General features: G+C 45.1%; 1 protein-coding gene across 1 annotated transcript in view; it reads left to right on the top strand.

Moving 5' to 3' along the window:
* The window catches only part of MYO1G (myosin IG), a 367,932-nt gene that overhangs the window by 292,564 nt on the left and 54,712 nt on the right, over positions 1–20,656 (top strand). Inside the window, exon 20 of the mRNA XM_030196702.1 lies at positions 4,231–4,344. Coding sequence (XP_030052562.1) covers positions 4,231–4,344 — 114 coding nt within the window. The remainder of the gene's footprint in view (positions 1–4,230; positions 4,345–20,656) is intronic.

Below are 20,656 nucleotides of genomic sequence, written 5' to 3'. Positions count from 1 at the left end.
GGGAAAGGACTATGCTGTTTGCTGTCCATGGTGCTAATCCTGCAAGCATCTGTCTCTTGTTTCACTGTGCTGCTAGGTGGCTCTATCCTTAGGAAGAATAAATACCAGGGCTGCTGTGTGCTGCACTGAGCAGAGTGAGCAGGACATGAGACTTGAATTTGGGTCCAGCGGTTTCTATTTACTTTGTGTCATAATTTACGGGATAATTTTTATTTGTCTCTTATATATTTTGTTTTTAATAATGTAAACCATCTTGAGCTTTTTGGCATTGATAGTATATTTTTTAAAAAATCGTGTATTGGTATTGTTATTGCATTTCCCCAATTTGTTTGAATTCTTTCTATTACTCCCACTGCATTTACCTCAGTGCATTTGACTGATGCTTAATTGCAGGTCACTTTCTTCTCCCAGGATGGCTGCATCTTCTTTCTCTTGCATTTTGTGATTTTAGTTCATATACTGGCCAAGAAGATTCACATCTTGGGAGACACAAATTTCAAGGCATGTTGCAATACAAGATTTAACACTCCACAATGTCAAGAAACTCCCTTTATGATGGCATGATCTTCGATCTTTTTAATAAATTCAAAAGGATCATTTGTACCCTTAGAGGTTCTGTGAAATACTGAGCATAAAACCCCAAATGGTTTCCTTCTCTTTGGGGCCACAGGTAGTTTCATGTTTAAGTATACATTTCTGTTTGAAAGGAGGAGGGATGAAACAAGGACTGAAAAGCCATCTCAGTTTTCAAGAGCCTCTCACTCCTGTATTGTACTTCTTGTAATGGTGTCACCCTGTAGACACCAGAAAGACAACAATGAAAACTGTAAGGGTTTGAGTCATTCAGTATGAGATTGGAAGGGAGGCCATTGTGAACAGATGTTCAGGCAGCAGGCCTGCAAATTAATACAAGAAAAAGCAAACAAACTGGAAACTAGAGCAGAGGGTGTAGAAGAGATCAGGTAATGGAGAATTTGGTGGTAACGAACATATAATGAAGCATTTTAGACTTGCCTGGCTCCCAGCTGAAGAATTAATTAGTTGTGTCATTACCCTATGTGTGAGCCCAATTAGAATGAGATGGTGAAGCACCTCATCACAGCATCATTGACATCTATCTATGCACCAGGGATGATGTCCCTCTACGCTATGCCAAAGGGGAGGGTGCTCAGGAGGAGGGAGTGGGTAGGAGAAGGAGTCATTTTGTCACTACACTCAAGACAGGAGAAAATCCCCAGTGCGAATTGGCATGGTGGATTTGTGGCTGAAGAATAAACAGAATCATTTATAGCATGTGGCCCAAGGCAAGCATCAACATTTTGTAGGTCCAGTAAGTCCTCACTTGCAAGTAATGCTCCATTATTTACATGCAGATAAGCACTAATTGTAGTGCATGCAGGTTAATGTGATAGGGATCATCTTGACATACATATTAAGGCCTTACTGCCTTAATATTTTTGCATATGCAAAACAGTATTAATGGGCATGTTAAACTTGATTACATTGACTCCATAATAGCCCAATTATAAAAGTTATCATGATGTTACTGTATATAGGAGCAACCTGGATTAGTTTTTATAAATAGGCTGTGATGTCCCTAACTATATATAGCTTATTTCATGACAATACTATAGTAGTATATGTAGCCTTGGGGTCTGTGGCCCTCACAGGGCATAAGCTGACTGTGGGGAGACCCTGGATACATACTTCAAGGAAGTTATCACTATCTGTGTAGGTCTGCCACCCATGGAGTACAGAGTTCTGGAGCTAGTCTAGTTAGAACCGGGATGCCGTTGTCCCTGGAATCACTTATTCTGCCACCTATTTCCTCTTCCAAAAATTCACAAACTGGTCTAGGGTTTGTTCTGAACCAATAACATTTTTTGAAAGTCTTTAAATAGTCAAAACAATAATAGGAATTAATCAAAATGCAGAGTATAAAATACATAGTAACATAGTAGATGACGGCAGAAAAAGACCTGCACGGTCCATCCAGTCTGCCCAACAAGATAACTCATATTTGCTGCTTTTTGTGTATACCCTACTTTGATTTGTACCTGTGCTCTTCAGGGCACAGGCCGTATAAGTCTGCCCAGCACTATCCCCGCCTCCCAACCACCGGCTCTGGCACAGACCGTGTAAGTCTGCCCAGCACTATCCTCACCTCCCAACCACCAGCCCTGCCTCCCAACCACCGGCTCTGGCACAGACCGTACAAGTCTGTCCAGCACTATCCCCGCCTCCCAACCACCAGCCCTGCCTCCCAACCACCGGCTCTGGCACAGACCGTACAAGTCTGCCCAGCACTATCCTCACCTCCCAACCACCAGCCCTGCCTCCCAGCCACCGGCTCTGGCACAGACCGTACAAGTCTGTCCAGCACTATCCCTGCCTCCCAACCACCAGCCCCGCCTCCCGATCTTGACTAAGCTCCTGAGGATCCATTCCTTTGGCATAGGATTCCTTTATGCTTATCCCACGCATGTTTGAATTCCGTTACCGTTTTCATTTCCACCACCTCCCGCGGGAGGGCATTCTAAGCATCCACTACTCTCTCCGTGAAAAAATACTTCCTGACATTTTTCTTGAGTCTGCCCCCCTTCAATCTCATTTCATGTCCTCTTGTTCTAAAACATTTAAATTCAGTTGGCCTCTTTCACTTGTACTTGAGTAGGGAAAATTTCTTCTTCCTCCTCTTTATATTCTCCCCCTAAGCTGAGGACTCCAGCAGTCTTTTTCCTCTACCTCTTCTTCCATTAGGGCAGATCTCAAGCATAGGCTGCAAGCAGTCTGCCCCTTGAACCCTGGATCCAGCTCCTGTCATATATCTCACAGCTGGATATTTTCTGTGGGGCCATCCTGGACTCAGATATGGCTGCATTCTGGCTCTTTGTCTCAGCTCCTGAGGTTGTCCTCTGACTCTTCCCCTTTACTTCCAGGGTCAATGGAAATCCTTTATTCTCCCTTGCTCAGGGGCCTCCTCCTCTTCCCCCATCTCCTTAATGTAATAAATCAGTATGAATGCCTTGACTTGGCCAGCTAAGGACAGTATGTTGTTGATACAGTTGTTTAGCCAACCAAAGACACACTTGTTGTGGTACAACGGTTTAGCTAACCAAAGACAGGAAAGTCCCTTTTGACTTGGTATTTTATATTACCATTCAGTGTTCCCTCCATTATGAGGTCTCTTCTTACCATTATCTAATTGGTAAGGAGAGCCTACCTATTTCTAGAAAGCAGTAGGTGGTGGCATAAAACAGTCAAACACAGTAATTAGTAGTTACACTAGAGGCCTTTACGCTCTACACATTATAGAATCTTAGGGTCTCTACAATTGGCTTTATAACTCTAGGGCCATCCTATCTCGTATAAGTGCCTCAAGTTAAATACTCTTCAGTATCCTAAAAGGAACATTCATGCATAGTGAATGCCTCCTCTAGATCAGCGGCTGCCCACCCTCTCCTGGACGCATACCTAGCCAGTCACATTTTCAGGATTACTACAATGAGATAATTTTACATACTACTACTACTACTTAACATTTCTAGAGCGCTACTAGGGTTACGCAGCGCTGTACAGATTAAGAAAAAAGGACAGTCCCTGCTCCAAGGAGCTTACAATCTAATGGGCGAAATGTCAAGTAGGGGCAGACCAGATTTCCTGAATAGAGGTATGGTGGTTAGGTGCCGAAGGCAACATTGAAGAGGTGGGCTTTTAGCAAGGCTTTGATGATGGGCAGGGAGGGGGCCTGGCGTATGGGCTCAGGGAGTTTGTTCCAGGCATGGGGTGAGGCGAGGCAGAAAGGGCGGAGCCTGGAGTTGGCGGTGGTGGAGAAGGGTACCGACAGGAGGGATTTATCTTGAGAACGGAGGTTACGGGTAGGAATGTAAGGGGAGATGAGGGTAGAGAGGTAGGGAGGGGCTGTAGATCGAGTACATTTGTAGGTTAAAAGGAGAAGCTTAAACTGTATGCGGTACCTGATCGGAAGCCAGTGAAGTGACTTGAGGAGAGGGGTGATATGAGTGTACCAGTTCAGGCATACCATGGGTCTCCAATATATGCAGCTTTATCTCATGCATATTCATTGTGGCAATCCTGAAAACCCAGCTGGCTAGGCGTCCCTCCAGGAGAGGTTAAAAAGCACTGCTCCAGGGTTTTCTTTTGAAGGTGTCCTGGTTAGTGAGTCTCGTTACACTCTCTAATTCTTTGATCTCTTTTCATGCCTTGTAGGTTAACCACTTCAATAAGAGCAAAGATCGGGCCATACTCATCACAGACAAGCATTTGTACAAACTGGAGCCCAATAAACAGTTTAGAGTGATGAAGTCTTTGCCACTAAAGACTGTAAGTATTTTCTTCACTAAACATCAAGGAGGGCATGCAGTTACCGTATTAAAATGTGCTTGTGGCTTGTGCCTTTAATCTGCAAACTGCCAGAAATATTTTATTTGCAAAGTGAATTGATGTGTTTAAGTAGATTTCTTGTACCCGTGACCCTGATAGAACTAAAGAAGTGGAATAAAGTGAAAGGAAATGGTCACTTGAACAGGGCAGGAAGAAGGCATAGGCAAACTAGGCACCTGACTAGGGTCCAACTGGAACTGCTAATTCAATGGCTCCCAAGGCAGAATTTTGCTCTGTTGAGTAGTCTGCTAGCAGAAAGAAAAGGAGGGAGAGGGAGGGGAGGGACCATGATCATGGCTGCCAGCAGCGATCTGTCTATTCCCCTCATCCACTATGCATCATCCTTCAGTTGGCAGGAGGAGTTTCTTAGCTGCTGCTTCATCCTCTGCTCAGTCAGAACCATGTGGGGCCAGTCTGAAAGTTTTGCATGTATGTTACAATGCGGGCTCAATGCCTACCAAAAGGTTAATCCTTCCTTGTACCTAGAATAGACTTTCAGGAAAGGAAGTAGGAGCCAAAATTGTGGTAGAACTCATGCATGCAGGGAATAAGGACTTTTAGTAGCCAGGCAAAGGAGAAAACAAACATAGATAAAGTACGGCATGTGGCAGGCAAATCGGCAGGAATAAATGAGCCGCTTAGCTGGTCCTTAAAAGCCAACATCTTCCTTTTCCAGGTGCTATTGGCTCTTGAATTTCTGCTACCAAAATCCATGAATTTACAACCTCACCTTTGTATTATCCTATGGATATTTTCTATGGGGCCAATATTTAGACCACGGGAGATAGCTGGACTGTCTCCTGCGTTCGGCGCTGAGCCTGGACAGTCAATGCTAGGCCATCACCGGTGACCAGCATTGAATATCCAGTTTATTGTTGGCTGGTTTAAACTTAACTGGCCAAGTTGATATTCAGTGCTGGCCAGTTAAGTTTAAACCGGCCAAAGATAGGCCTGCTTTTTTTGTAAGCCCAATTTGGCCACCAAATATAGCTGGTGATGCGCTGAATTTAGCGGATAGCCAGCTAAATCGCACAATATAGCCAATAATCCACTAAATGGTGACCCTGAACATTCAGCAGGAGTGGAGGAGTGGCCTCATGGTTAGTGCAGCAGGCCTTAATCCTAGCAAGCTGGGTTCAGTTCCCACTGCAGCTCCTTGTGACCTCGGGCAAGTCACTTAACCCTCCATTGTCCCAGGTTTTAGATTTTGAGCCCTCTAGGGACAGAGAAATTGCCTGCATATAAAGTGTACAGCGCTGCATACATCTAGTAGTGCTATAGAAATGATTATTAGTAGTAGATAACCAGCTATCTCCTGCTGAATATTTGCGGATAGAGTTACTTCTTTCTTTGGAGGAGGTTTGCCGTCTGGTGTGACAGCAAGGCCCTAGATCCTCGCTCTTGTCCTACACAGACCCTGCTTGAATACCTTCTGCACTTGTCTGAGTCTGGTCTCAAGACCAACTCTGTAAGGGTTCACCTTAGTGCAATCAGTGCATACCATTACCGTGTGGAAGGTAAGCCGATCTCAGGACAGCCTTTAGTTGTTCGCTTCATGAGAGGTTTGCTTTTGTCAAAGCCCCCTGTCAAGCCTCCTACAGTGTCATGGGATCTCAATGTCATTCTCACCCAGCTGATGAAACCTCCTTTTGAGCCACTAAATTCCTGCCATCTGAAGTACTTGACCTGGAAGGTCATTTTCTTGGTGGCAGTTACTTCAGCTCGTAGAGTCAGTGAGCTTCAGGCCCTGGTAGCCCAGGCCCCTTACACCAAATTTCATCATAACAGAGTAGTCCTCCGCACTCACCCTAAGTTCTTGCCAAAGGTCGTGTCGGAGTTCCATCTGAACCAGTCAATTGTCTTGCCAACATTCTTTCCCAGTCCTCATTCCTGCCCTGCTGAACGTCAGCTGCACACATTGGACTGCAAGAGAGCATTGGCCTTCTACCTGGAGCGGACACAGCCCAACAGACAGTCCGCCCAATTGTTTGTTTCTTTTGATCCCAATAGGAGGGGAGTGGCTGTGGGGAAACGCACCATATCCAATTGGCTAGCAGATTGCATTTCCTTCACTTACGCCCAGGCTGGGCTGGCTCTTGAGGGTCATGTCACGACTCATAATGTTAGAGCCATGGCAGCGTCGGTAGCCCACTTGAAGTCAGCCTCTATTGAAGAAATTTGCAAAGCTGCGACGTGGTCATCTGTCCACACATTCACATCTCATTACTGCCTGCAGCAGGATACCCGACGTGACAGTCGGTTCGGGCAGTCAGTTCTTCAGAACCTGTTTGGGCTTTAGGATCCAACTCCACCCCCCGAGGGCCCTGTATGTTCTGTTCCAGGCTGCACTCTCAGTTAGTTGGTAAATTTTTTAGGTCAATCTCAGTTATGTCCTCAGTTATGTCCTCGCCAGTTATTTTGAGTGAGCCTGGGGGCTAGGGATACCCCATCAGTGAGAACAAGCAGCCTGCTTGTCCTCGGAGAAAGCGAGTGCTACATACCTGTAGAAGGTATTCTCCGAGGACAGCAGGCTGATTGTTCTCACAAACTCGCCCGCCTCCCCTTTGGAGTTGTGTCTTCCCTTGCTTTGTTTTGCTACATATGGGACGGACGAACACGAGCCAGTTCGGGCGGGAAGACGGCCGCGCATGCGCGGTGCGCATGAGCGCGCGAGGACTAGCAAAGGCCTTTGCTAGTGAAGTTTCCGATTGGAGGGGCTGCCGTGGACGTCACCCATCAGTGAGAACAATCAGCCTGCTGTCCTCGGAGAATACCTTCTACAGGTATGTAGCATTTGCTTTAAGTAGTTCCCTTACAGAAGAATTTTATATATGGTGCTGAATGTTAGCATTACTTCCATTGCCAAATTTTCAGAGTGGAAAAGCACTATAATAGATGCAAGGCATCTAACAAGGTGTCCAGCATCTTCCTTCCCCTACATCTCTCTGTTTCTCTACCTCCCCCCCCCCCCAAGATGTTGTGCATCTCCCCTTCCCAGGTCCCAATCCAACGTGTTCAGCAGCTTACCTCCCCTCTCCAGGGTGGTACCACATGGCAGTCAATTTGTCTAATGGAGGCTCATCATGGCCAGCATGACGCCTTGAGCATCCATGCAGAGCCAGCAGGAGGACATAGGCTTGTCTTTGTTCTAGTGTTGCCAGAGCAATGTTGGATGCCAGGATAGTAGGAGGCAATTTGAAACTTTTGGGAGATAGGAAGGGAAATCAAGGTGGGGAGACTATTTTAATTCTAGATTGTGCAGAAAGGAAGTGGATGGGGAGGATAGGATAGGCAGTATCTGGAGTAGCCTAGTGTTTAGAGGAGCAGCCAGCGAACCAGGGGAACATGGTTTAAATCTCACTGCGGCTCCTTATGATCTTGGGGGAAAGTCACTTAACCCTCTATTGTCCTAGATACAAACTTATCCCCCCCCCTCCCCTTTTTTACAAAGCCACACTAGCGGCTGCCACGCAGTAATGACTACATATGCCATTGAAAGTGAATGGGCTGTTTCAGTATTACTGAACGGCAACCACTAGTGCAGGTTTGTAAAAGTGGAGGTTAGATTGTGCACCCTCCAAGGTCACAAAAATATCTACTGTACCTGAATGTATACCACTTAGATAGCTTTGGGGCTTGCAGGCAACATATAAGAAATTAAGGGGGGAAGTTATCAACTTTTGGCTACTGTGAAGATATGTTGTTTTACTGTTAAGCCCAGTTATTAGTAACTAGGTGTCGTTGCATAGAATGGTACCTGGACTAAAATAGCACAAATTAGTGGTAAAATAGCATGTCTTAATTACAGCCCACATTGATAACTATTCCCCTAAATTAAATTAATGTATTCGCACAGGTTTGATATACCTCACATTGTACTGAAAACACCTCTATGTGGTTTGCAGTTACCAAAAATATATGTAATGAAAGAAATGAAAAAAAAAAAGAGATAATAATGATATAAATACAAGGAGGTGGGGGTGGGAAGAGTTGCAAGCAAAGGAAAGGGGGCAGCATCAACAGAAGGGATAGTTGGTATAGGGAGATATCACAGGAGGTGGTGCTTGGGGAAACACCTTTTCAAACAGTTGGGTTTCTAACATCTTTTTGAACCGGGGGTATGATGGCTCCTGCCAAATGATGAGGGTGTAAATGGGTGTTAAGTATAATTTGGTTTTTTAAAAAAAAGTAATTGTAGGCTCACTGTAGCAGCTGAGTTTTGCTGTTATGTGAACGTTAATGTAGTACAGAGGCTGGGGAATGTTGTAGATATCAGTGAAGGAATGCACGTGCTTGCTGAGTCTTCCTGGTAAGCCAGGGTAAACATTATAATGTAGCCGTTTGTGAGCAGTTGGGAGGGTAAACCCGGATAGGCAGGACCTGTGCTGTTTGGTGTCTGGCTGTCTGAGTGTGTGATAGGGATTAAGCTTAATTGATGAATGAATGAAAGTGACAGGGTTCCTGCCTGAGAGTTGGCGATTGTGAGTGAGTGTCACAGTAGGCAGAGAGCTGATGTGCAGGGTTAAGAGGCTCTGCAGGGGCAGGGAAATTGTGACTGAAAAGAGTGCAGAGACTTGGTGAACAAATTATTATAAATTGAATTATCAAAAGTGATATCTGCCACACTGTTTCCTGAAGCTAAAGCCAGCCAGACTTCAGAGTGTGCAGATTGAAATGCAGACAGCTCAAGATTGTGCTGTCTGCTGAAAAACAGTCAGGTTAAAAAAAAAAAAACAACAACAACAACCCTGTAGCTGTGAAGTGAAAGCAACTTAGAGTAGTGACTCCCTGTTCACTTAACAAACATCAACCTAAATGCTGCATGGAGAGGGGAAACAAGAGACAGGTTGCTAAAGTTAAGTGTTCCAAGTGCAAAGAGTGTGTGTTACTTGATGACCTAGATGCAAGGCTGTGTCACCACATTCCCCTGTTGGTCAAGAAACAAGTAAATTATGACACTCAGCTCAGGAAGATACACAGGGGAATTTAGAGACATTAAACCCAGGCAAAACCTGTGTGGGAGGGTTTATTTAGGGATACTGAATTATCCAACTGTGTTCTGATATGACAGACTAGACTGAAAAGATTAATGTTCTAGGCACTGACATTGCATCAAATATAGGGAGACAGGGTTTCTTACCCTTTTGAGTTGTTAAAGATAGGAAGTAGGCACAACTACAGAGAAGCATTGCAGCAAGTCTGCAGATGTCGGATACCTGAAGAAGAACTAACCACTGCAAGAAAGTGACGAGCCAGTGAAGCCAAGTTTATATGCCTAATTTTAGAGACTGAGCTTGTGGAAAGGGGAAGACAGGGAACATGGACTGACACAGACATACAAAACAAACAGACACAAGTATATACTTACCTGGGTGGAGATAGTCAGGTCTCATCCGAGTGTTCCGGAAACTTCCTTTCCTGAAAAAGAGAACACAGAAATGTAAGAAAAGAATGTCTCTTATATGATTGATATAAACAAAATAGGATTCAAACATAAAACTTCACTGATACTTATCTGATAGTTACATTATTTCAGGTGCACAGCAGGAGGGTTACCTGCAAGAGAGGTACGAATATTAATGATTTGTGTTTTGAGACTGCTGAAAATGTGTGAAGAGTTATAACGCTGCTGTGTACAAATTGTTGTCGACAACCCTCATAGAAATTGTATTCATACAAAGTTAGAGATTTCTACCATTGAATTTTATTACCTGTTAAATAAATAATCTTATTATTAACCAACAAACTGGTTGTACTTCCTCCCACATTCATAATTGAGTTTGGGAAAATACATAGTTAATTAATTTAACATAACTATCCTTTTTGTGAGACTTAACTGGTGTAGGCTACTATAACATCCGAACCACCCCAGCCATGACAAAAACATTAAAAATAAGCAAAGGTGCAATTTTACTTTCTACTACTAGGGGTTCATGAGGGGCAAAGAATTCCAGAGGGCTGGGCCTAGTTAGAGAATGTGGTGTTTCTGGATAGGTCTAACTGAAGTTAGCATGGAGAAGGCAAGGATAGAAGAGTTTGTTGGGAGGAATGCAGGGGCCATGGTGGAACATACGGTAATAGAAGGTAAGCAATGTAATTAGAGACACCAGGAAGTAGCCCTTTATAGACTTAACTTTTGAAACTGATCCTGGCTTTCGCTGGTAGCTAGTGTTGGTACTTCAATAGGGGGAGTGACATGATCATGAAGACAAGCATTTTACATCAGTTTAACTGCTGTTGATTGAACAAGCTTGAGGTGCTGCAATGTGGAAGGTGGAAGTCTGTTATAAAGGGAATTGCAGTCATCCAAATGAATAATGACCAGTGCCAGGATGAAAGTCCAAAGCCGGGCAGTAGAGAGTAGGAGCTTCAGGGATCAAATGTGATGAAGAGCATAGAAGGAGGATTGGACCACCGTTCACTTGGGCCTTAAAGGTTGACCTTGGTGCCAAAAATGAAACCAAGAATTTGAACTGAATCACAAAAAGAGAGTGGGTGGTCCTCAATGGTAGGCGAATGGGGGAAAGAGGGAGCAGGGCTGTGAGGATTAAGAAATAAAATAGCCTCACATTTGGAAGAATCAAGAAAGAAACACTGGTCCTTTAGGTAGGTGGATACAGCACAGAGGCAAGAATTGAGGGGAGGGACATCAAGGGAGGAAGATGAGTCTGAACAAGATTTGCTCATCATCGGCATAACAAAAGGGGCTGCACCCTAAAGACTGAATCAAGAGAAGAGGTGAGAGGAGCTAATTAAACAGCATTGGAGAGAAAAAGGAGCCCTGGGTGACCTCACAGTTAATAGCTTGGAGAGTTGAATAGGTATCCCTGATTTTTACCTGAAAACTCCTATTCAAGAGATAAGAGTGGAACCAGCTATGTACCATGCTTGTGATTCCAGTTATTCTATTTATGAGGTCAGATGGATTTGAGGAGAATTGAGGCAATGTCTGGGAATGGAAATGTTTTTCTTTATGAGATCAGACCCCTGTGCCTAGGTTTTGCAGGTTAGGCTAGCCACTGACAGTGAAAACCAGTAGCAGGTACCTTACTTGCTTCACATCCCTCCCCCCCCCCCCCTCTCCAAATACACAGTACTTCTTCTGGGACCACCCAGAATTTAAATGTTTCAATTTATCCACCTAATGAAATTTGACATCTAAATTCAGCCACTGGGATAGTTTCAAAGAGGCCAATCTAGCCACTTACCTCCATTTGTTAGGCAGCTGGATCTCTTTGAAAAGTCATCCTGCATTTTGTTTTTGGCGGAGTGGAGGAGTACCCTAGTGGTTAGTGCAGTGGACCTTGATCCTGGGGAACTGAGTTCAATTCCCACTGTAGCTCTCTGTGACTCTGGGCAAGTCACTTAACCCTCCATTGCCCCTGGTATAAAATAAGTACCTGAATATATGTAAACTGCTTTGAATGTAGTTGCAAAATACCACAGAAAGGCGGTATATCAAGTCCCATTTCCCTTTCCCTATTTGAGATTCTACATGGAATGTTGCTACTATTGAGATTCTGTTGCTACTACTTGAGATTCTACATGGAATGTTGCTATTCCACTAGCAACATTCCATGTAGAAGCCTGCCCTTGCAGATCAGCAACGCGGCCGCGCAGGCTTCTGTTTCTGTGAGTCTGACGTCCTGCACGTACGTGCAGGACGTCAGACTCACAGAAACAGAAGCCTGCACGGCCGCGTTGCTGATCGGCAAGGGCAGGCTTCTACATGGAATGTCGTTTGTGGAGGAGTAGCCTAGTGGTTAGTACAGTGGACTTTGATCCTGGGGAACTGGGTTTGATTCCCACTGTGGCTCCTTGTGACTCTGGGCAAGTCACTTAACCCTCCATTGCCCCTGGTACAAAATAAGTACCTGAATATATGTAAACCGCTTTGAATGTAGTTGCAAAAACCTCAGAAAGGCAGTATGTCAAGTCCCCTTTCCCCTCTAAGGTACTGAATAGGAATGTAGTTATCACTTTGGGTTTGTTTTTTGGACAGTGACCAGCACATGGTTTGAGGCCCCTAGTAAATATTTATTCTTGATTTGGGAACTGTAAATGAATGGTCTCTTAGGGAAAGTTGTATTATTTGCATGTTGTGTAATTAGGAGGTTAATGAATACATACTCTGTCTCCATGCCCCTCAGCTCAATGACTGATGTCTTGTGTGCTTTAACTCTTTACAAACTACCCACTAAGTAAAAGCAAATTAGCCCTCAATTACAGCTGTTGGAGGAAAGTAGCCTTCTAATTGGCTGGAGGACAGTCTAAAGCAAAGATTAGACAGACCTCCTCCTCCCCCACCCAATTAAGATTTCTTTTTCTCTGACAAGGGCAGTCAGGCTTTTGTAAGATAATGGAGAGATAATTAACCCTTGGAGACTTTGCAGACACCCAGCTGCAGGCACTTCTCTACACCACAGGGGTAGGGTCCTTTCACCAGAATGACACTCCCCACCCTATCAAGGATGATTGAATAATTGAGTGTGAGAGAATGGGAGGTTTCTGTCAGGCTAAGTGATTGTCTGGAACTCATAATCCTACATGAAATATTAAATCAAAAGATGCTTGGCTTGGATTTTGGTTTTCATTACTGCCCCGTCCAAATCTATGCGCAAGTAGGCCGATGCTCAAAATGTAACGCCGGCGTTAGAGGAGATTAGCGCAGGACTAACGCCAGCATTAGTGAGCACAGAATGCTCAGAGAGCTGTAGTGCGGGAGACAATTGCGTGCCAAAGATTAGCGCAAATGGCTTGCAAATGTAGTCAAACGGGTGTTAATGAGGTCATTTCCTCTTACCTCCCAATGCTCAGAGAACAGCGCACAAAACAATGCCGCCTTACCGCTGAAAACCTAACGCCAGCTCGGAGCAGGCATTAGGGTGTTCGAAGAGAGGATTTCTCATGATTCTTTCTTTAAAATCTGCCAGTTTGGATTTCTTTTGGAAGTGAAAGAAAGCCCATGCATCCTATGGGCGCCGGTATCCTATATAATAATTCTCACCTCCAACGTTCGGTCTCTGCCTGGGAGCATGGCTCTGTGGTCTGATTCCGGCAGTAGATCATTGATGTCATCCGCATCACACAGCCTCTTCTATCGCTTCTGTTTCTGCTGTTCGTGTGATGGGACCACACGAACAGCTGAAACAGAAGAGAAAGAAGAGGCTGTGTGAAGCGGCGTCCCTACAGTGCAGGAGGTAAAAACGTGCAGGAGGTGGGGAGGGGGTCCTGAAACGACAGGGGAGGGAAGTGGGGGGTCATGAACGACACGGGGGGGAGGGGGTCCTTCTTTCGCTTCTGAAACAGAAGCGAAAGAAGAGGCTGTGTGAAGCGTGCGGGAGGTAAAAACGTGCAGAAGGTGGGGAGGGGGGGTCCTGAAACGACAGGGGAGGAAAGGGGGGTCATGACCAACACGGGGGGGAAGGGGGTCATGAAACTACAGAGGGGGGTCCTGAAACGACATGGGGGAGGGGATTCCTGGAAATCAACTGGAAGGGTAGGGGCAGGTCCTGGAAGGGGAGGGGGGTCCTGGATCAGGGGGTAGGGGGGATGGGAAGAAGGGGGAGGGTAAGAAGGGGAGGAGGAGGGGAGGGGGTCCTGGAACTCGGAGAGGGGGGAGAGGCGGAGTGGGAAGGGGAGAGGGGGGTTGGTAAGAAGTGGCAGGGGGGGGGTCCTGGAACTCACATGTGAAGAAGTGGGAAGGGTTTCAGGAACTCAGACAGGGGTGGAAGGGGGGAGGGGAAGGGGGTTCAGCAAACTCTTGGTCTCGCTGTGTCTCACATATGCACTCGCACACACTGTCATTCTGACACACACACACTCTCTCTCACAGACACAATCACACCCAATCTCACTCTCTCTCTGACACACACACACACTCGCTCAGTCACTCTCTCTCTCTCTCTCTCACACACACACTCTCTCAAACTTACACACTACGAGGAAAACCTTGCTAGCGTCTTTTTCCTTAAAAACGGTTATCAATAGAAATCAAACAAAATAAAACATGGAAAAGAAAATAAGATGATACCTTTTTTATTGGACATAACTTAATACATTTCTTGATTAGCTTTCGAAGGTTGCCCTTCTTCCTCAGATCGGAAATAAGCCATGTTTTATTTTGTTTGATTTCTATTGATAACCTTAAGAGTGGACTAACACGGCTACCACACTCCTCTCCTTAAAAACGGAAACGGGCCTTTTTTACTAGTTAAGAAATAAATGCGTGCAATTCCAAGCAAATCTGAAAGCGAAAGCACACATTGGCAGCTGTTTCCTGCACTTAAATATAAGCCTTCCAAATAAAAAAAAAAAATTGAAAAGCTGGTATTTAAAGGCACAGGAAACAGGTGCCAATGTGTGCTTTGCTTTCGGGTTTGCCTGGCGCATGCGCACAAGAGCCGAGCTTACCATAACTCTTCCGCGCATGCACCAAGCAAGTTCGCCTCTTGCTTTCATTTTTACGGTGCGCATATAATTTGAATACTGTTTCCTCTGAGCGTTGGCGAGCTAGTTTTCTGCGCTGCTCCGGGAGTATGAGCTCTGCGCTGTTGGCTTTACCGTGGGAGTTCTGAGCATCAGCCTGAAGGTGAGTTGCAAATTTAGATGCAATAGGTCAGGGGTTCCCAAACTGCTTGTCAAACCACAAATGGGGTTGTACATACGCCATTTGGGGTCATGACCTATCCCAGAAGTACGTAGGAACATTATGGCCACGCGCCTTGGCAGGGTCAGAGAGAATGATACAAATGCAACCATGGAGTCACAGCCCTAAAAAGATGGGTAATTACAGCAATAAGTTGTTTCCAGCATACGAGGGGTACAGACAGGGTGTTTAAGTGTGGCAAAAAGACATATGGAGGGACATAATTGAACGAAAACGCCTATCTCCATGGGCGTTAATCTCCAAGAACGGGTCCGTGAAGGGGCGGACCGAACCGTATTTTGGGAAAAAATAGACGCCCATGTTTTATTCAACGATGTGTGAGCTGGGCGTTTTTGTTTTTCAGCGATAATGGAAAATGAAAGCGCCCAGCTCAAAAACGAATACATCCAAGGCATTTGTTCGTGGGAGGGGCCAGGATTCATAGTGCACTGGTCCCCCTCACATGCCAGGACACCAACCGGGCACCCTAGGGGGCACTTTTACAAAAACAAAAAAAAAGGTAAAAGAGCTCCCAGGTGCATAGCACCCTTCCCTTGTGTGTTGAGCCCCCCAAATCCCCCTCAAAACCCACTGCCCACAAGTCTACACCATTACTATAGCCCTAAGGGGTGAAGGGGGGCACCTACATGTGGGTACAGTGGGTTTGGGGGGGGGTTGGACGACTAATAAGCATTAAGCAGCACAATTGTAACAGGTAGGGGGGGGATGGGCCTGGGTCCACCTGCCTGAAGTCCACTGCACCCCCTAACAACTCCTCCAGTGACCTGCATACTGCTGCCAGGGAGCTGGGTATGACATTTGAGGGTGAAAATGAAAATGTGTGAAACATCATTTGTTTGTGGTGGGAGGGGGTTAGTGACCACTGGGGGAGTCAGGGGAGGTCATCCCCGATTCCCTCCAGTGGTCATCTGGTCATTTAGGGCACTTTTTGGGGCCTTATTCGTGAAAAAACAGGGTCCAGGAAAAGTGTCCTAAATTCTAGCTAAAAACGCATACTTTTTTCCCATTATCGGTGAAATGTGCCCATCTTTGTTCGGCAGATAACCACGCCCCAGTTCCGCCTTCGCCACACCTCTGACACGCCCCCATAAACTTTGTCCGCATCCGCGACGGAGTGCAGTTGAAAACGCCCAAAAATCGGCTTTCGATTATACCGCTTTATTCGTTTTTGTGAGATAAACGTCCATCTCCCGATTTAGGTCGGAACTTGGGCGTTTTTCTCGTTCGATTATAAGCTGGATGGTAACATAGTAGATGACGGCAGAAAAAGACCTGCACGGTCCATCCAGTCTGCCCAACAAGATAATTTCACATGTGCTACTTTTTGTGTATACCTTACCTTGATTTGTATCTGCCATTGTCAGGGCACAGACCGGATAAGTCTGCCCAGCACTAGCCCCACCTCCCAACCACTAGCTCCACCTCCCAACCACCGGTGCTGCCACCCAATCTCTGCTAATTTTCTGAGGATCCATTCCTTCTGAACAGGATTCCTTTATGTTTATCCCATGCATGTTTGAATCCCGTTACCGTTTTCATCTCCACCACCTCCCGCAGGAGGGCATTCCAAATATCCAGCAGTCTCTCCGTGAAAAAATACTTCCTGACATTTTTCTTGAGTCTGTCCCCCTTCAATCTCATTTCATGTCCTCTAGTTCTACCGCCTTCCCTAATCGGGCACTGGTCTGAATATTGGCTGGTTCCCGCAATAGCTATTGAGTGCCCAGCCATGGCCAGCATTGAGCATCTGGGTTAAATGTAGTCTGTAGTTCTCAGAGGCTTAAAAACTGCTCACCACCATGGGATGAATATAGGACCAACTAACATTTAGCACACAGAGGTTTACTTTGGGCTTTGCACAGATTTTCTTTGTGCTAAAATGATATTCAGTGTAGCAAAGATTCTAGAACACAAGCCTCTTTTTAAAGGGAGAAATAGTTTGTTGTTCTGCTTTTACCTTAATGAGTATGGAAATGCATGCTAAGGAGCTGCAAAGGGACTTCCCGGTACTTCTCGTGCAACAAAGTGTGTTCATTTTAGTACCGATTTTTACCTCCAGCTTGGTGCAGAATCTTTACTTCAACCCTGGAGGTGAAGTAGTTTTTAACCCAGAGGGGTCCATGCAGAAGACCCTGCATTAGAACCACTGACTGCAATGCTTCTACTGAGAGCTTTCCACAAAATATGACCCCTGGGATGCAGTACTCAATGAGCCATGCAAATTCCTGCTGTGTTCAAATCATGGCAGTAATCCACAGCTCATTGTGAAATGTCCCCTTCCTGTCAAGCGCATGAGCAGAGATTGGCTCACACAGGGACATTTTTAAAATGTCTGCAATATCCCTGGTAGTCTATGGCCCCCCCTCCTCCCTGACCCAATATGTAGCATTTTTCATCGACTCGTTTTGGCCTCCTGACATGAACTCCCTAACTTAAAATCAAGAAGCCCTGGTAGATTAGTGGCCCCTCCCTCCAAATCCTGTCCCTCTGCCATCCCAACTTAAACCCCAAAAGCCCTGGTAATCTAGTGGCCCCCCCTCTGTACCACAGATCCAGCCCCCTCCTTTGCCATTATAAAAAAAATCTCGCTGCCACCCCTCCCACTCTCCTGACCCCCTTCTGAACCCCCAGGACCCCCTCAGGGCAGACTTGCAAGAGGCAGGAACAATGTCCACTTGTTCCTTCCTCAGCATTGCCATCTTGGAAAATGGCAATGCCTGAGCCCATGTGGTGCATCCTGGGATGCACTGAGGGGTAAATCTGCCAAATAAGGGAATATTTCCCTTATTTGGCAGACTGATCTCGCTCAGTGAATAAGAATAGTCATACCAGATCAGAACAATGATCCATCTAGCCCAGTATCCTATTTCCAACAGTGGAAAGTACTTGACAGAATCCCAAATAGTAGCATGATTCATGCTACTGATCCCAGGGACAAGTAGTGGCTTTCCTCATGTCTATCTCAATAACAGACTATGGACTTTTCCTCCAGGAACTTGTCCAAACCTTTTTAAAACCCAGATACACTAACCACTGATACCACATCCTCTGGTAACGAGTTCCAGAGTTTAACTATTCGCTGAGTGAAAAATATTTCCTCCTGTTCGTTTTAAAAGTATTATTCTCTTTGAAAATTTGTTGTCAGTTTCTATCCTTTTCCCTTTATACATGTTTTTATTTAAAAATTGTGAAATCTTTCAATAAAATAAAGTAATACCACGTAACTTCCTGGAGTGTTCGTCTTTGTACTTTTTTGAAAAAGTAAAAAAATCGATTCACTTCTACTTGTTCTACACCGCTCAGGATTTTGTAGACCTCAATCATCTCCCCTCAGGCGTCTCTTTTTCAAGCTGATGAGCTCTAATCTCTTAAGCCTTTCCTCATATGAAAGGAGTTCCATCCCCTTTATCATTTTTGGTCACCCTTCTTTGAACCTTTTCTAATTCCACTATATCTTTTTTAAGATATTGACCAGAATTGAACATAATACTCAAGGTGAGGTCACACCATGGAGCAACAGAGGCACTATAGTATTCGTGGTCTTATTTTCCATCTCTTTCCTAATTTTATGTTTCTATGTCTCAATTCCTAGCATCCTGTTGGCTTTTTGGCTGCCACCGCACACTGGGTAGAAGATTTCAGCGTATTGTCTACAATACCATGTAACTTCCTTGAGTGTTCGTCTTTGTACTTTTTGAAAGAGTAAAAAAAAAAAAATCGATTCACCTCTACTTGTTCTACACCGCTCAGAATTTTGTAAACCTCAATCATCTCCCCTCAGCCATTTCTTTTCCAAGCTGATGAGCGCTAATCTCTTAAGCCGTTCCTCATATGAGAGGAGTTCCATCCCCTTTATCATTTTGGTCACCCTTCTTTGAATCTTTTCTATTTCCGTTATATCTTATATTAAGGTATGGCGACCAGAATTGCACACAAGTGTGGTCACACCACGAAGCGATACAGAGACATTATAATATTCTTTGTCTTTTTTCTATCCCTTTCTTAATAATTCCTAGCATTCTGTTTGCTTTTTTGGCCGTCGCCACACACTGGGCAGAAGATTTCAGCTTATTGTCCACAATGACACCTAGATTGAGTGTTCCTGCCTCTTGAAGATATGCCCTGGAGAGAGAATCTAGACTGCTCAGAGAGGGGATGGGGTGAAATGGATTCTGCTAGACCCTAGGGAATTCTTTTTTTAATTGCAGAATAGGGGGCTCAGGAATGAAGGAGAGGGGCCACTAGACTACCAAGGTCTTTTTGTTTTGTTGGGGGTGGGGAGTCAGATTGGTTAGGTTCAATTCAGGGATTGAGAGAAGGGGGCATTAGATTACCAGGGAAAGGGAGGCCAATGCAGACGGCTATGTAGGGGGCAGGGGGTTCAGGTCAGTGGGGTTCTCCTTACTCTTTTTGCCACCTCAGACATGATGGTGAATTTCTCATATCCTGCTTGCATTGTGCTCCCCCAGAAATGTCTCTGCATTGCCATGGGTTACTCAGTAGACATCTTTACATGCGTTTTAATCAGTTGAGCACTGGTATCTACTGCGAGCACGAAACCCTGTCTGTTCACATTGAGTCCTCATTAAGCATGTGCTTGTACCCATGGTAGCTTTTTACATCAGTCCCGAAGTACGCTTACGTAGGCTTACAAAGGGTCTGTTGGTAATTGGTTACTGTTTGTTATTATTACTTGTTTTTCACTCTGTTTGTGTATTTCTGCTATATTTTCTTCGTTTCGTGTATGATCTGCTAAATAAAAGAAAAAGAAAAAAATTTTAAAAAATGAAGGAAAATGCAACCAGCTGGTGAGGGGCAGTGGAACATCTTTTTGGTTGGAAGGGCCAGAAAAACTACCTTCTTGCCCTGCCCCAAGCATCTTCTTGTCCTGCCCCACATTCTCTACTTGCTGATTTCCTGTTTGGCAAAATATTAATGGGGCCATGGCCCCTGTGGCTTACCTCATTCTGCTGCCTATGCAGCTGGCAACCCTATTGGACAAGATTAGATTTAGATTAATTATGTATAACCCGCTCTTATTCAGGGCAGAGAACAATAAAACATGCATAAAAATAACAATACACAAATATCACGCTATCAAAACAGTGGAGGAGTGGCCTAGTGGTTAGAGCACCGGTCTTGAAATCCAGAAGTGGCCGGTTCAAATCCCACTGTTGCTCCTTGTGATCTTGGGCAAGTCACTTAACTCTCCATTGCCTCAGGTACAAACTTAGATTGTGAGCCCTCCTGGGACAAAGAAATATCCAGTGTACCTGGCAACGTGGCTGTGCAGGCTTCTGTTTCTGTGAGTCTGATGTCCTGCACGTACCAGAAGCCTGCGCTTGCAGATCAGCAATGATTCTGGAATCCTAAAGAGTGACAAGATTCCATGCAGAATCTCAAAGAGTAACAACATTCCATGTAGAACCCTAAAGAATAACAAGTGGAGGAGTGGCCTAGTGGTTAGAGCACCAGTCTTGACATCCAGAAGTGGCCGGTTCAAATCCCACTGCTGCTCCTTGTGATCTTGGGCCAGTCACTTAACCCTCCATTGCCTCAGGTACAAACTTAGATTGTGAGCCC

This window comes from Microcaecilia unicolor, chromosome 1 (assembly GCF_901765095.1).
Source record: "Microcaecilia unicolor chromosome 1, aMicUni1.1, whole genome shotgun sequence".
NCBI lineage: Eukaryota > Metazoa > Chordata > Amphibia > Gymnophiona > Siphonopidae > Microcaecilia > Microcaecilia unicolor.
This window is presented reverse-complemented; position numbering and strand designations above follow the sequence as displayed.